The 15,575-nt window shown below is 44.3% G+C and overlaps 2 protein-coding genes across 3 annotated transcripts; one reads left to right on the top strand and one right to left on the bottom strand.

Annotated features, from left to right (window-relative positions):
* Positions 1–480: 480 nt before the first annotated feature.
* Positions 481–5,941, top strand: MTIF3 (mitochondrial translational initiation factor 3). Its single transcript, XM_053935665.1, has 4 exons — positions 481–558; positions 2,547–3,010; positions 4,230–4,375; positions 5,664–5,941. The coding sequence occupies exons 2-4, from the start codon at positions 2,548–2,550 to the stop codon at positions 5,874–5,876; spliced, it is 822 nt and encodes a 273-aa protein (XP_053791640.1). The 5' UTR covers positions 481–558; position 2,547; the 3' UTR covers positions 5,877–5,941.
* Positions 5,887–10,673, bottom strand: GTF3A (general transcription factor IIIA). Of its 2 annotated transcripts, none has more exons than XM_053935663.1 (9): positions 10,514–10,673; positions 10,178–10,278; positions 9,701–9,797; positions 9,424–9,512; positions 8,452–8,525; positions 7,195–7,278; positions 6,580–6,809; positions 6,425–6,484; positions 5,887–6,162 (listed from the first exon to the last, which is right to left on the bottom strand). In XM_053935663.1, the coding sequence occupies exons 1-9, from the start codon at positions 10,658–10,660 to the stop codon at positions 6,007–6,009; spliced, it is 1,038 nt and encodes a 345-aa protein (XP_053791638.1). In that variant the 5' UTR covers positions 10,661–10,673; the 3' UTR covers positions 5,887–6,006. The 2 variants fall into 2 exon arrangements, with proteins under 2 accessions (XP_053791638.1, XP_053791639.1); XM_053935664.1 differs by having other exon boundaries at positions 6,425–6,481.
* Positions 10,674–15,575: the final 4,902 nt, after the last annotated feature.

Below are 15,575 nucleotides of genomic sequence, written 5' to 3'. Positions count from 1 at the left end.
AAATTCTATGATTCTATGCCTCTACACACACACAAAGCACTCGGCACCCACACAATGCCCTCTCGCAGCAACAAACTGCCCTGCTGGGATGGCCCCAGGGCACAGCGCCGTGTCCCAGCTGCAGCCCTCACACCCACGGCAGCGTAGCAAAGGCACAGCGGGAACCCTCAGAGCCGCGCAGGGGAGCAGCAGCTCCCAGCAACGGCGCGCACGGAACCGGGCACGGCACGTGTGTCGGCCTGGAAATGCGGGAGCACACGGGGACCGGGCACAGGGACACACGGGCACAGGGACCGGGCACAGGGACACACGGGCCCCGCTCCCACCGCGCGCGCTCACGCGGGCGCGCGCCGGCGGAAGCGCGCTCACGGGCACGCGCGGGGCGGGGGCGAGAGGCGGAGGCGCGCTCGGAGGAAGAGGAAGAGGAGGAGCAGGAGGAAAAGGAAGAGGGAGAGGCGGGGCGTTCCGCAACTTCCCGGCGGCTCGGGCCGGTTCCTCGGCTGCTTCGGCGGGCCGGGGCCAGCGGTTCGGCCTGGCCCGGCTCGGCCCGGCCGGCAGGTAAGGGGGTCACAGGGAGCCGCGGGTCACGCACACGGGCACGCCACAGGCACGAGCAGTGACCTCCACGACACGCAGAGCCGGGAAGGCGGACACGACAGGGCACGGTCACACACCCACGTACAGGCCTTCTTCCCTGTTTACAGGAGGGACACCCGCGGGAAGCAGGCCGCCTCCCACGGGATGCCACCCCCCTCCCGTGACGGCCGCCCGGCATAGGAAGCGGGCTGCTCCCGCGGTTCCCAGTGTGCCCGGAGCTGCCCGCTCCTTAGAGCTCCCACCCAGCGAAGTCAGCCGGCCTTGCCAACACAAGGAGGAGCGAAACGTACAATGCGAAACACACGTGTCTGGCGTGTTAGGCAGAGAAAAAGCCTTCCGTAAAAAAGGGTTGTTTTCTTTCAGACAGCTACGGCTAGATTTATTAGATTAAAATAGTGTCAGAAAATGAAGGAGAATATCAACAACACCATGTGTTTAGCAGAGCGAGGTCAACATTTCCTTAAAACAAGCTGCTGTTCCATTGCTGAGATACTGTTACTTAATTTTATAAATCAGTTGCTCTCAAAGGCAAGCCAGGCTCCTTTGCATGGAAGATTACTTTAATTATATCATTCTATAATGGAGCAGTGATGCCCAAATTGAGGACCAAGTCTGCAGTGCATGATCCAGAGCTGGTTTATGAAACCATTTAAAAAACAAGGACATCGTGGCTTTTGTGTGGTTGTGCACAAAGACACTTGGGTGTTGGCAGTGGGTGTTCAGGCATAGGGCTGTTTTTACGGGGAAGACAAAAAGCTGTTTTTACAGGGATCTGGACTGGGCAGAGGCAGAGCCCAGGGCAGGAAGGGAAGGTAGCTCTGACAGCTGGTTTTTGGCTGCTGTGGAAATCATCTTCCTTCTCTTCTGTGCCATGTGGCTAGCTTGAGTTCTGGATCCAGCTGTAGCACACAGTTTTTATGAGACTGCCCTGTTCATGAACTCATCTGGTTCCTTCTTCAAGCAGTTTGCATGTACATTGTCCCTACTGCTGAGGTATGCTATCCATCCCAGGCTCCACCCTGTCCCCTTTTCAGACTAAGTTTATTCACAGGCAAGTCATTTTACTTGTTCCTGTGCCAACACTGCTTAGAATTATAAATAGCTTTTTATCCTTGCTGATGGTTTACACCTTTTCCAGATGTATGTATGCACATGGCTGCATGTTTACACCATGTCATATATGTGTGTATATAAATGTGTATGCATGTATGTATTTATAGAGCAGAGTCACATTCTCTCCTGCGCAAAAGGGGTCTCACTCTTACCAACTCCTCTGGTGTGATACGTTTGGTTTCCTGCATCATCCTTGGCTTTTCCTGTAATTGCTTCCTTTCAAACATAAAATAGGAAAACTGCAGAGAATACTCACAGATTGCTCTTTATTTCCGAAGTTTTTTGCAGCTGTTAGAAAACGGACGATTTCTGAAGATTTGAACAAAATGCAAATAATGGGCAGCTGCAGCAAAATTGCCAGGGGGATTTAATAAACCGGGGAAGAATGGAAAAAAAAATCCGACAGAAAAAATGTCTCAAAGATGAGTTTCAGTGGTCTTCAAGCATGGGTATATTTGGAAGCATGCTTGAAAGTTTATAGCTTTGTGAGTACAATGTGAGGATAGATGCCTGTAACTATTTAGATTAAAAATTGAAAGTGAGGAGAAAGGAACTAGAAGTGTTAGATTCTTTAAAGAAGTTCAGGCTCAGATTTGAAGATACTGAAGGTAACATCAACTCATACATTTTGCTCATTTGTCATACTTTCTCTCTGGATTAAATCCCTTTGTTACTGTAAAATTACTGTTGATTGATGTTTCTGTATAGTTGTACCATGTATCACTTTAAAAAAGTAGTTGCAAACACGAGGGTTTACTGAACTCTGAGGTCAAGTCTTTCTAATATAACTAGAAGAATCTGACTGATGGGGTAACATGTGTTTTCTTCTTTCTCAGAATGACTGCCTTGTGCACAATGAAATATTTATGTCAAGCGACCAGAAATGAGAGCAGATATGCAAAAAAGTTCTTTGGTACTTTTCTGACACAGACAGCACAAAAGTGGCTCTTTTCTCCATTCTGGATGGTAGTACCTGACCCTAGGAAGTCAGCTGTGTTTGGGCTTACTCAACCATTTTGTACAGATGAAAAATCTCACGCACAACGAAAAAGTAAAGCAGCATTTGGAAGTGTTGGGCGAAGAATTCCCTATCGTATTTTGCACGTAATCAGCCAGGATGGGGAGAGCTTAGGAAACATGCACCGAGCAGAGGCACTCAGACTTATGGATCAAAATGGCCTGAAACTGGTTCTGCTTCATGAGAACGTAGAACCTCCAGTTTACAGACTAATGACTGGGCAGCAGATTCATGAAGAACAGCTTAAACGTGCAGAGAAGAAAAAAGCAAGTCCAAAGCCAGGTATGTGCACTGTAAACACTACAACACTGAGGACTTTGAAAAATGCTGCATTAAAAGTGGTTTCAACAGATTAAATCCTCTTACTTGTATTTGTATAAATCCAAAGCAATGTCACTGCAGTCCACACTATTAAGGATTTGTAGTGGTGAAAATAAAATTTTCCACAGAGGAGCCTTCTATTGCCCTTTCAGGATTTGCTATTTTGGCATCTGCTGACTTGTTAAAAAATACCTTTATTTGAGTGAATATAACTAGGCTGTGGTCCCATGAGACTCACTGAATTTCTGTTCTTTTACTAAGGCAGTTTTTCAAACTAAGGACCACATTCACCAATATAATTATATAGTTTGTCACCAGTAGTCATGAAACACTCTCTTCCTCATTTGCTGCTAGGAAGACAAAGTCTGGAGCACTTTCTTGTACAGAGTAAGAGAATTTTTTCGGTATTTAACACTTCACTTTGGGTTTTTTTTTTTCCTTAAGACCGCCTGCTTCAGCAGTTTATCAAACCGAGTTTGGCAAAGAGGTTTTAGAAAAGGCATGTGACCTTGTATCCTCTCATATCCTCAGGCTAACAAAGATAGCTGTGCTTTTGGGTACAGTTCTGATTTTAGAGGAGTACATTATTGTGGTAGTGAGTTGCTCTGTTTAAGAAACCACAAAATTATTCAGATGGTAACTACTTTAGAGAATCTTGAAGGAGGAAAAGACTGTAGATTGTTCGAATGTATTACAAGGCATCGTCGTACTTCCAGTTGAGTATTGCACTTCACCACCCAATAAAATGGGCTTGAAATGAAGAGCTATCTAACATCAGAGCTTTTACCTTCAGCTGTCCTACGTGCAGAACACAGGAATTTGCACACTAAGTCTTTAATTCCAGATCCAATGCTTACCTGCTTGTTAGACCTACATTGTGGATCATATGAACAAGACTGTAATTAAAAATACCTTAAGCCTTCTGACCCTGAAGAGATTTCCCCTGTGTGCCTCAAACATGCACTCAGTCTCCCATTTGCAGCAGTGAGTGTGAGAGTATCAAGGCACCACCCTCTCAGGTGAGAGTGGTGCATGCTGAGACAATGAGATCGCTGCTCTGAGAAAGCAGCATGGGAGGAGGGAGTCAAGCAGACAAAGCACCATAAGCTGATAAAAGAGAGCAACTAGTACAGGTTTGTCAAATGTTAAGCCAACAGAGTTTCAGTTCTGTTTTAAACAGGGGTGGTTCAGAAGGAGTTATCCTTTTCTTCAGCTATTGCCAAGAACGACTTAGAGACCAAGACTAAACAGATAGCACAGTGGATTGAAAAGAGACACCATGTTAAAGTTACCATCCGGCAAGCAAAAGGTAGCAGTACAGACATGGTAAGTGCACTCCTGAAAGTTGGACCAGTCAACATCATTAAATAGCTGCAGCTGTATTGACCTTCCTTATTGGGTACTGCCACAATTTTTACTATCTCAGTGGAGATCTAGGTCCCATGCAAGTAGTGGTTGCCTGCCTTAAGCTGCTCCTGTTCAAACACTGGTGAAGAAAAGTAGTCCCAGAGAGACAGTTCAAATTCCATGCTTCCTTAAGAATCCAGCTGCAGTACTGGCTTGGACAGTAGAGTCTAAGCAGCTCCTACTCCTGTGCAGCACTACCCTATTAATGGGGCCAGTGAAATTTTCCTGATCTATGACTTTAGCTAGCTCACCCACTCTGAAGACTTCAACAGTGTGGTTTTAAAAAAAAAAAAAAAAAAGTAGTCTGTATTTTAGCTGGATTATTTACCAACAGTTCTTCTGGAGCTGCATTTATACAACTTTGGCTAAGGTTAGTTGTCCATTCCTACATGAAAAACTATTGGAATGGTGTTCCAAGACTAGCAAAGTGAACATCGCTAAAAATGTTAAGCAGCTGATGGCAACTTCCCAGTATAACTGCAGGGCCTTGAGACTTCACTGTCATTCACAAAAATGGATTTTTAATAAGTACTCTGTGTAATTTTTTCTCCTCATAATGTCTGTAGTGAATTAGGTGTTCTTGACAATTGTCTCAACTAAATTGCTGGGGAAAATTGTGATAGCATTTCATCCAAAAAGAACAAAACTTTTTATAGGAAGTTAAATTCACAGGGAAAGAGTAACAGGAAGAACTCATGATGGGAGGGAACAGAATATTTAGTGACATAGTCGTGATTTACATTGTCCTTATATTTAAAGGCTTAATAATGAGGCAAGGAATTCAGTGTGTTACATGAATGCACTGTTACTCAGTTCAATATTACCAGGTCTTTCTAACCTAGAATACTACCCCTTAAGAAAAAAGCCTCATATAGTAACATATCTGAATCTAGAGGAAGAGGAGGGTGCAGAGGAGTCAGATGCAGGCCACTCTAATGGACATCCTTAAAGAGCAAAACACTGAGTCAGCAGTACAGCCTAAATGTTAGGAAATGTCTGAATCCCCCTCTAGTGACTTGCCTAAACCTGCTTATGAGTAAAGAACAGTTTGGAAGGGACAAGCTGAAGTGCTCAAACTACGACTTGGAACTAGCTTGTTTCAGCTAATAGCTAAACTTAACAGGTCATGTTATTATAGAGCAGCTTGAAGTATTTTTCTACCTGTATTTGGGCATTCATTTAGTTCCATTTTTCTCCTCCTTTTTAGTTCATGCTTTTTGATCAAATTTTGGAGACTGTGTCTGAGAAAGCAACTTATCTTTCCAAGCCAAAAGTTGCTAGAGAAGGAGTGAGTACCTGTGTTTTCAGGCATATGTCTAACAAAGAGTTGAAAGAACACCAGAAGATGGAAATCAAGAAAAACAATACAGTAAAGAAAGATGAAAACGAAGATCTGAAGTCAAATGAGTTGCATCAATGACTTTCTGAAGTGGTGTAAACAATATATATTTATTTTAAAAATAAAATTTAAGAAAAATTAACTTATCTAAAGTTACTGTTGAGTTCTGCGTTGGTCATTCCATGAAGAACACTGTCTTGGTTAATCTTTGCTACAGAGTCTGAATTTCAACAGCTGATATTCCATTTTCCATGAGCTTATCTGCTGTCTTGCTTTCCATCACCTCATCCTTTCTTGGCTGCATTTTAGGAGGAATGTAGCCACTGAGACGAGAGGCTAAGCTCCTTTTGGGACGAGAACGCTTTGCCTGGCAAAAATAGATCCAGAATTAGTAAACTTAACATATCTGTGGAGCAAAGAGTTCTGTTGTGGTGGGGAAAAAAGAAATAAATGTAGAGGACAGGACTGCATTAGCTAAAGGAGCTTCATAAATTAAGAATCTCACAAATTACCTAGATACTTGACTTGTTTTCCTGGTTGAAGTCACATTCTAAAACAGGTAAAGTTTACTCTACTCTCCTCTGCAGTGACAGGGTAGGGGTGAGAAGACTTCCAAGTGTGTTACTTACTTTCAAGTTCAGCTTTCTCTTTTCAGGATCATGTACAACTGCATGTCTTGCTAGGCTCTGCTACAGTTACAAAGAGCAGGGGGGGAAGAAAAAGGAGTTAAGTTTATAATTTCAGATAATGGGATTCAGATCATAACAGTTAAAAAAACACATACCTTCATTGCAAACACTTTTCCACAGCCTGGATAATCACAAGAGAATGGTTTTTTCTCCTCATGAAAAGAGAGGATATGGCTTTGAAGGTTAAATAAAGTTGTGTAAGTTCTTCCACATCCTTCCCTGGGGCAGCGGCAGACTTCCCTCTCCACAGCATGTATCTTTTGATGCTGCTTGAGGTAATCCTTCCGTTTAAAAGTTTTGTTACATTCACTGCAGACTATTGGCTCTTAAGTGGGAGAAAGAAAGGCAGAGTATAAATAAACAATTTCTTACAGAAGCTCAGAATCAAACCCTAGTGGTCTATTAGAACAATGCTAACATCAACACGAAATACAAGGAACTTAAAAGACTTCAGGAGGATAATGCAGTATGAATTATCCAGATCTGAAATCCTACATAAAACAATTTTTTGTTAACTGAATCACAAAGTTAGTATACTGAGCAGCATTTTCATCAAAGGTCTAGCTGGAGTGACAGCCACTTTACCAATAAAGTTAGTAGACAAGTTTGGGACACGCTGACAAGTTGATGAAATGAGTACAGCAAGGCCTCCATATCAGCAACTGGTTTCCTATTTGTATCCTAAGTTTACTAAACCATTTGGAATTTACCTGCATGACTGACTTTATTATGTTTCAGAAGCTCTGTCCACGTTTTTCCGATATACGAGCAGTTTTCCTTCTTGCACGCATAGCCTGTTGGATGGGGCAGATGTTTACAATCACAGAGGGTCTGGCTAACAGTCCAGTTTTATAAGGGGCAACTCCACTTCCAGCATTTGGAAATTAAAAGCCAGTTATTCCTTGTCTCTTCCCATATTGCACAGTAATGGGATAAGAGACAATAAACAATGAACACAAATTAGAACAAGAGAAAATCCTAACAGTTTTAAGTAAGAAACCTTGTATCATTGACACCAGTTGTCCAGAGAGGCTGTGGAAGCCCTAGCCCTGGAACCATTCAACACCACTGGATGTAGTCCTCAACACCCTGGTCTAACTGGCCCCACTTTGAGCAGGGAGCTGGACCAGGTGACCTCCAGAGATCCTTTCTGACCTAAATGATTTTGTGAAACTCTCTCTCCTTGCTTCAGTAAAGCTAATTCCTCCCAGCCATATGCCTTCTCTCAAATAGATGAAAATAATTAGTAATATATCTTACTTCTATATAAATATTTGTCTTGCATATTAAAAAGAAATACTGACCATACAGTAGTATTCCAGAGTCTAAAGAGATTCTACCATTCTATCAAGCAGGCAGGAACCACAGAAAGTCAACGCTATTTAAATCCCAGGACCAGAATCCTCAAAAACCTATGAACCAGTCCTTGTCTTAAAAATAAGGAATCACAGTACAAATCACAGCCTTCTGGGTACTCTTCCTAGTCTGTTGGGTTTAATTGGTTTGTTTTTTTCCTATCACTGGAAAGCTGGTTATCATACACAGCCACATTATGATGATTTCACTTAAAAGCCTCTCACATACGTTAACAACTAAAAATACACACGGTTCTGCCAAGGCTCCATAGGAAATCTGTGGCAGAACTGGCAACTGAATCTAAGCTCTGGACATCTAGGCTAATGCCTTTACTACCAGCCCATCTCCAAAAGATGAATTATTTGCAAGGAAGCACCTCAGAAGAAATAACTGAAGTAATCCTGAGCTCTGCTCAGACTGCCACAAACACACCATAACTGAACACTGCAATGCCCCACAGTTATTTCCCACTTTACTATTCAAAATGGGTGTTCTTGTCTTGTCCAGATCACTAGGCCCAGAACACTTCCACATTCTGTGCATCCTCTGCACTGGAAGCAGTCCTTTTTCCTTTGCTGAAACATAACTTAAGAAAAAACATCCACTTTTACCTTCATGTATCTTCTCATGTCGCTTTAGTCTACTTGGAGTAGAGAAACACTTTCCACATCCTTCTTTATTACATCTAGGTACAAAATAGCAGTAGTTTTGTTTCTTTCACCGTATCTACATATTTTTTGTTTAGTCAAGAACTATTAAAATTAACAAAATAATCAAAGTTTCCCTTCGCCTACAGATCTGTGTGTGTCCCCCCACCTTATAAAAGTAAATTCCATAATAGTTTTTTAATAGACTTGGGTGACTTTGAGAGTTAGAACTATAGTATGATTTCCAAATATACAGCAAGTTGAGCTTTAGCTGAAGAGTCGTGCCTTGTATCATCTCTACACAGCAGGCTCTTCAAACACAGAAGAACAAAAAAGTGGAAGGTTTAGGTGGCTTGTGCAGAACCAGCAGAGCACTGACATTTTTGTCTGTCATCCAACCATTGTAGTTCATTTCACTGAAGTGGAATGAACACTCATGTTAAGTGTGACCCACCTGTAAGAAATACAAGACTGAACTTTGCTTTTAGCAGATCTATAGTCATGTGTTACCCAAATGAAGCTGCAATGCATAGTTTCCAAGATTAGTGTCTAAGTCTCTCCCCTTTTTCTAGGTACTACGCACTACTCAGTGTCAGCCAAGTCACTGCTTCTTACTGGGAAATAAAGGTAGCTGCATTTTTCATTACTGTGCAAGCTCTTATGCCTGTATTTCAAACTATGAACTAAAAATTGGGGGGGGGGAATGTTGTGTTACTTTTTTATAAAACTGCTGGAATGCTGAAGTTACAGAGCACAAGAATATTGCTCAAAACATATCACTGAGAAAAGGACTAATACAAGAAATATTTTTGCAGCCCTGACTACAAACTAATTTCTTTTTTTTTACAGCCACATCAATGAAAAGACTGAGAAAATGCACCTATTTTCATCTACAGTGTTTAACTGTTAAGTTCAGTATTAAAATTATCCACATACTTGAAGGGAGGTTCATTGGTGTGGTGACACTGATGAACTTTAAGTTGTTGATGCTTCTTGAAAGACTTGTTACAGCCTTCAAAGTCACACTATTAAGGAAATTAAGTTATCATTAGAGGCCAAATAATAACAGTTCAGTTCACATGTTTGCTGAAATCCCAGTCATGGTATTTGAACTTATACAAGTATCACATAATAACAAGTTGAAGTATTTAACCAGATACACAAGAAGGAGCTTGTTTAGCCTCCACTGTACAGTGCAAAGGTAATTACTCACCACATATTGCTTTTGCTGATTCTGATGCTTACGCTCAACGTGCTTCTTCATGTTTGATTTTGTTCCAAATTTCTCATTGCACCCATCAGTTGTGCACCTGCAAATGAACTGCATTTTTTATTACTGCTGTCACACAGTGACTTGTTCCCTAGGCAGATACATAAATCATTGTACAAGAACAATACACAGAAGAATTACTGAAACTCACAACTCAAATACAGACGTTTGCTTTGAAGACACTAAAAGCCAGAGACTAAGTTAGCTTTTTAATAATGTATTCTTGGGGGAGATCTGCCCATTCCTTTACGCATTTGTTACAGATGACTGCCAGAATAGGGGTTTGATCCCACCCTGCGTGCACATTGTTATGACAGTGCCCATGACACCAAAGGCATGCATGCCCTCTACCAGCGCCCTAACTTCCTTTCCTTACGAAAAACCGCACTTCAGCTTAAGAAGTAAAATCTTGAGCCTTACTCGAACGGCTTTTCCCCGGTGTGCGTGAGGAGGTGTCGGGCGCGGTGGAAGTCCCTCGTGAACCCTTTGCCGCAGCCTTCATAATCGCAAACATACGGCCTCTGAAAGAGAGGAGCTGTTCCAGGGGCGAGCCCACCCCCTCGGGGGCTCGGCCGCGCCGGGGAGGCCGCCGTCAGCGGGATGCCGCGGCCGCACCCGGCCCGGCCACAACGCGCGGCCCCGGATGTTGCGGCACCCCGAGGAGGTGAAGCCGCCCGCCCGATCCCCCGCGGGGCCCCAGCGCGGCGCCCACGCCTCGGTCATACAGACCCCTCCCTCCCAGCCGCCGCGGCTCACCTCGCCCGTGTGCCGGCAGAGGTGGGCGGACAGCCGCCAGGCCTTGTTGAAGGTGGCGTCGCAGCCGGGGAAGGAGCAGATGTACGGGCGGACGGGGAGCACGCTCCCACCGCTCCCGCTCCCGCCGTCCCCCCGCTCGCCGGCCATGCCGGAGGGCACGTGACCGGGCGGGCGGGGCGGTGGCGGCGCGTGCTCGGTGAGGCGGGCGCGCGCGGGGCCGGGCCCGGGCCCGGGCCCTGAGGGGCTCTGGGGGAGGTGCCCGAGCGGCACGGGCAGAGCCCTTCGTGTCGCTGCGTGCCGGGAGCCCCTCACAGAATTACAGAACGTCCTGAGTTGGAAGGGAGTCACAAGCGTCATCGAGTCCAGCTCCTGGCCCTGCACAGCACCATCCCCAAGAGTCACACCATGAGCCTGAGAGCGGTGTCCAAATGCTTCTTGAGCTCTGTCAGGCTGGTGCTGTGACCACTTCCTGAGGAGCCTGTGCCAGTGCCCAACCACCCTCTGAGTGAAGAACCGTTTCCTAATGTCCAACATAAACCTCCTCTAACACAACTTTAGGTCATTCCCTCTGGTCCTGTCACTGGCACCACAGAGAAGGGATCAGTGTCTGCCCTTCTCCTCCCCTCACGAGGAAGCTGTAACTGCAATGAGCTCTCCCCGCAGTCTCCTCCGGGCTGAACACACAGATGGCTGAAGAGCAGCTCCTCACAAGGCTTCCCCTCCACACCCTGCACCATCCTTGTTGCCGTCCTTTGGATACTCTCTAATAGTTTAATGTCTTTCTTATACTCTGGCACCCAGAACTGCCCCCAGTGCTCGAGGTGAAGCCTCCCCAGAGCAGAGCAGGACAATCCCCTCCCTTGCCCGGCTGGCCATCCTGTGCCTGATGCCCACCCCCTCTCAGGACACGGATGGCCGTCCTGGCTGCGAGGGCACTGCTGACTCTTGTTCAACTTGCCGTTGACCAGGACCCCCGATCCTGTTCCATGGCACTGCTTTCCAGCGTCTCATTCCCCAGACTGTATGAACACCCAGGGTTGCCCTGTCCCAGGTGTAGAATCCAGCACATGGCAGAGGAGATCCGGTCATGCAGAGATTAACATGTCTAATTCTGTGTTCCTTGCCACACATAACAACCCTCCTGCGGTTTTAGGGACATAGGGGCTCTGCTGCTTCCCTGAGAAGCATTTCATGGCTTTTGCAAAAAGCAAAAGTCTTGGAGCAAAGGCTCTCTGAGCAGGTTTGGTTTGGTTCCCTGCCTTGCCTGAGGTTGAGTCTGCATAATGCTGCTGAGCCTCTGGTCCAGACCAGGGGAATCTCATGGGCTCTGACATCAGCCTCTGCTGGATGCTGCTTACCACCTGCCCCAAAATTCAAGTGTTTTCAGGTGGGTTGTTTGGGATCCTATGGCAGATGGCCTGTCACTCTGGCCTGTGGTCCTGCTGTGTCCCCAGGCCACCTGAGGGCACAGCTAGAGGAAGAGGATATGAGGCTAAGTTGAGCTGAGTGTCTGTGATATCTTGCCTAGCACATTCCTGGTACAGACTTGGAGCTGAGGGATCTGGGGTTGTTTCATCTGGGTAAAAAGAGGCTCAAGGGGGCACATTACAGCTCTCTACAGCTGCCTGAAAGGAGTCTGTAGCCAGGTACAGGTAGGCCTCTCTCTTCTCCTAGGTAACAAGTGACAGGACAAGAGAAAATGGCCTCAAGTTGTGCCATGGGAGATTAGATTGCATATTAGAAAAAAAATTTTCAGGAAGGGGTTGTCAGGCATTGGAACAGGTTGCCCAGGGAGATAGATGGTTGAGTCACCATCCCTGAAGGTATTTAAAAGATGTGTAGATGTGGTACTTGGGGACATGATTTAAAGGTAGACTTGGCAGTGCCAGATTACTGGTTGGACTCAATGATCTTAAAGGTCTTTTACAACCTAAATGATTCTATGAACACATCATTTGCTCTGTTTTGCTCTATTTGAGTTTTCACAAGAGCTTTATTTTGGGTGACATCCTCCATCTGCTGCAATTCTCCCCTCAGAGTGAGTGTGAGGAACGGGGTAAGAAAGCTGGAACATGATTGTGACAAGGGAACCATCCTGTGGAGAAAAAATTCCCAATCCTTCTTCCTTGTTTGTGTCCTCAGAGCTGTACAGCCTGAGCAGATGGCAGTGCTTGGAGCAGGGTGGGGAACTGGGAGAGGAAAGACAATCTAGTGTATGGGGACTGGAGGAGGGAAGGGATGCGTGGAGTCAGGTGGCAGGAGTGCCAAAGGATGGGAAACCTAATGGCTGTGCACAGCACATTGTAGGAGGGAAGATTTTGGGCAGATCGAGAAGTTCATGCTGGCCCAGAGCAGATCCCCATGGCCCCGGGGGATGTCTCTTATCTCACTCATCTGTAGCAGGATTAAGGGGAGGGCTGAATCAGTCAAACCATCAAGAAGCAATAACAAGAAATCAGCTTATTTTCAGCGGGCAAGTCAGTCTGAAAAGATCTCAGCTTCTAACAAATACTAACCAAAATACATAAAAGAAAATGTTGCTGTGGTTTTGGTTTTTTGGGGTTTTTTTGGTCTGGGAATTGCAATAAAAAACAAACCGGAAAGTTAAAAAAGAACTTACAATGTTCCTTTTTTGAGAACATTTTTTTTTCCTTTCCTGTGAAAACGTGATATTGCTTCAGGCCACTCTAAAACAAGTGAGGAAATAGCATGCAAGGCAGAAAACTATGGAAATGTTGCTATTGGCTATACAAAGAACAAACGTTCTTCACATTGGATTTTGTGCTATGCAATGCCAGTTTGAGATTTCAGCAGAGTCCTCTGGGAATTTTAATCCGGTTTTGGAAATACATATGTAATGGGTGACTCAAGGCTAGAGGGCTTCTCATTGTGTTGTATTTTTGATGTCTTCTGACTTGACTATGAGAGGGAGGATTTTGAAGAGTTCTCTAGTAGAGCTAGAGCTAGAAAGAGTGTGGGTTGCCTTTCAGATTTGTTGTTATAATTTTCCACTGTAGGAGGTGAAAGGTAAACCTGCTAAGAGGTAAACATATGCAATGGAGAAAAATTAAATCTGAAGATAAACTTTTCCAGAGCAAGGTCCACGCTGCAGCTGATAAATGTTAATAATCTGTAAACTGAAAGGGAGCAAAAACTCAGAAAAATGAGGCAGTTCATTTCCTCAAGAAAAAAAAAACAACACAGAACTACTTCATACACACGTAAAACACCCACATGGTAGTAAATCCCTCAGACTCTGATTGAAACTATTTCTTTAAGCTATGAGGATCTACTCAGAATTAAGTATCAATCAGGGAAAGACTCCACATAGTGCTGTGAATACTCATATCCCTCTGAAGAACTGCTGAGTGAATGGGCCACATATCATTTGCTAACAAAGGCTGTTTCATTTCCCCATCCCACCATTCTGCTATAAGTAGTGGTATTTACCTCATCTCCAAGTAAATTGCTTCTCTTTGTGCAGCACAGTTGAAGTCAAAAGATCTTACGTTTATGAACATTACACAGACGTTATTTGAATTTATATTAAAATGAAGATAAATATGTTTAAATGTGCATTCAAAGTAGCTCTGTGATTGCAGAAATTATTCCCCTGCATGAGAAACTTTGGAAACTGAAAGATTACTTTTTTCTCTAGGCTTACTGCAAGCTGAATATTGTTTGCTTGAGGCACCATATCTGGAGGTCTCTTGGCATGGTCCAGTGGCGGTGGGATGCAGAGAGACTGTGATTTAAGAATGACACTAACTACTGTTTATGTGTTCTGAGCTGGTCCCAACAAGTTTTGTGACCCTGACTGCATTGGTGGTTCACAATCCTGCATAAAGGTCAGACATATGTCTAAAAAATAAAAAGCCTTTCTACTTCCCAGAGTAAAAGGAAAAAATTGTGAAGAAGTTGGCAAGAATTGTCAGGAAACTTACTGCAGTTTTTGGAGAAGTCCCTCAGTTATGCATGGTGAACTGTCACCTGTAAGGTAGGACAGAAGTAAAATGTAGCAAAGAAAAAATTTTAGCTTTTTTTATAGTGGTGAATCTACCAATGTGGATGAAAAAAGCAGGGGTTGGAAGAAGGGTCCTGGTGGGTGGTTGCAATAAGAAGGATCAACCCAGACACACTGGAAATACTTCCTCTGTCTACTGTATTACTGCTCTAATCTTTTCTGCCAGTTTCCCCTGCTCCAGTCTATTTGCAAGGTTGTATATGGACCCCAAATCTCTTTTCCTCAACAACAATCACTTTATTCTTTCCTTCATCAAGTGTGGGCTCGGTCTTCCTTTTTTGCTAAATCACAAGCCTGCCACACAGTTAAGGGAGCATAGAATGAAGTACATGTGAATTATGCAACCTGGATGCCAGAGGTGAACTGCAGTCAGGATAATGTTTTCTTCATCACTCTGTTTACTGAATTATAGCTGGCTTGTAATGGTGCCAGTGTCCTCAGGAGCCCTTTCTAGGGATTTCAGGGAACCACAAAAGCATGTTAGGATGAGGATGGAGTTAATCAGTTGGGCTTTCCTGCTGCTATATTCAGCCCAGCAAGCCGCCTCTGACAGATGTTTCTGCTTTTAGGCCACAAGGAATGTTATTGACTGGCTTTCCCTGTGTTCAAGAAGCCTGTAAAGCTATCAAAGGCTTGTTTTCCATAAGAGCATTTTCTTGTCAGGTGATGTTTTTCTATCTCAGACACAGTGGATTTTAATGAATTTCTCAATAGACTGATTCCCTGAAGAGAAGAAACGGAAGAAATCTGCATTAGTTGATTTTTCCCCCGTCTCTGGGAAGCATGGAATGTAAGTGATGGTGAAGTTGCACAGCAGAGCTGTGGGGAGCAACACACAGAGCCCTCTGCTGCCCATCAACCCTCCTGTCAACTATCCTAACCCATTTAGTTTTAATAAAATTTTCTGTATGTCCTACGAAGCAAATTAGAACCAAGTCCCAGATGTTCCTTACACAGTTTGAGGCCAGTCAGTTCATATTGCTACCTGGGTCCTGAATCTCTACCAGTCTCCTATGACTTGCATGAAATGAAGAGAAA

Source organism: Vidua chalybeata, chromosome 2 (genome assembly GCF_026979565.1).
Source record: "Vidua chalybeata isolate OUT-0048 chromosome 2, bVidCha1 merged haplotype, whole genome shotgun sequence".
Taxonomy (NCBI): Eukaryota; Metazoa; Chordata; class Aves; order Passeriformes; family Viduidae; genus Vidua; species Vidua chalybeata.
Note: the sequence above shows the minus strand (reverse complement) of the source record. Positions and strands in the feature narration are given on the sequence as shown.

What these genes read in the sequence shown, in the direction of transcription:
- MTIF3 (XM_053935665.1), top strand. Translation starts at nt 2,548, where the DNA reads ATGACTGCCTTGTGCACAATGAAATATTTATGTCAAGCGACCAGAAAT. An exon ending in AAAAGCAAGTCCAAAGCCAG is followed by an intron (nt 3,011 to 4,229) that starts GTATGTGCACTG and finishes TGTTTTAAACAG; the next exon opens with GGGTGGTTCAGAAGGAGTTA. An exon ending in AAGGTAGCAGTACAGACATG is followed by an intron (nt 4,376 to 5,663) that starts GTAAGTGCACTC and finishes CCTCCTTTTTAG; the next exon opens with TTCATGCTTTTTGATCAAAT.
- GTF3A (XM_053935663.1), bottom strand. Translation starts at nt 10,660, where the DNA reads ATGGCCGGCGAGCGGGGGGACGGCGGGAGCGGGAGCGGTGGGAGCGTG. An exon ending in TCTGCCGGCACACGGGCGAG is followed by an intron (nt 10,279 to 10,513) that starts GTGAGCCGCGGC and finishes CCTCTCTTTCAG; the next exon opens with AGGCCGTATGTTTGCGATTA. An exon ending in GAAAAGTGTTTGCAATGAAG is followed by an intron (nt 6,485 to 6,579) that starts GTATGTGTTTTT and finishes TTGTAACTGTAG; the next exon opens with CAGAGCCTAGCAAGACATGC.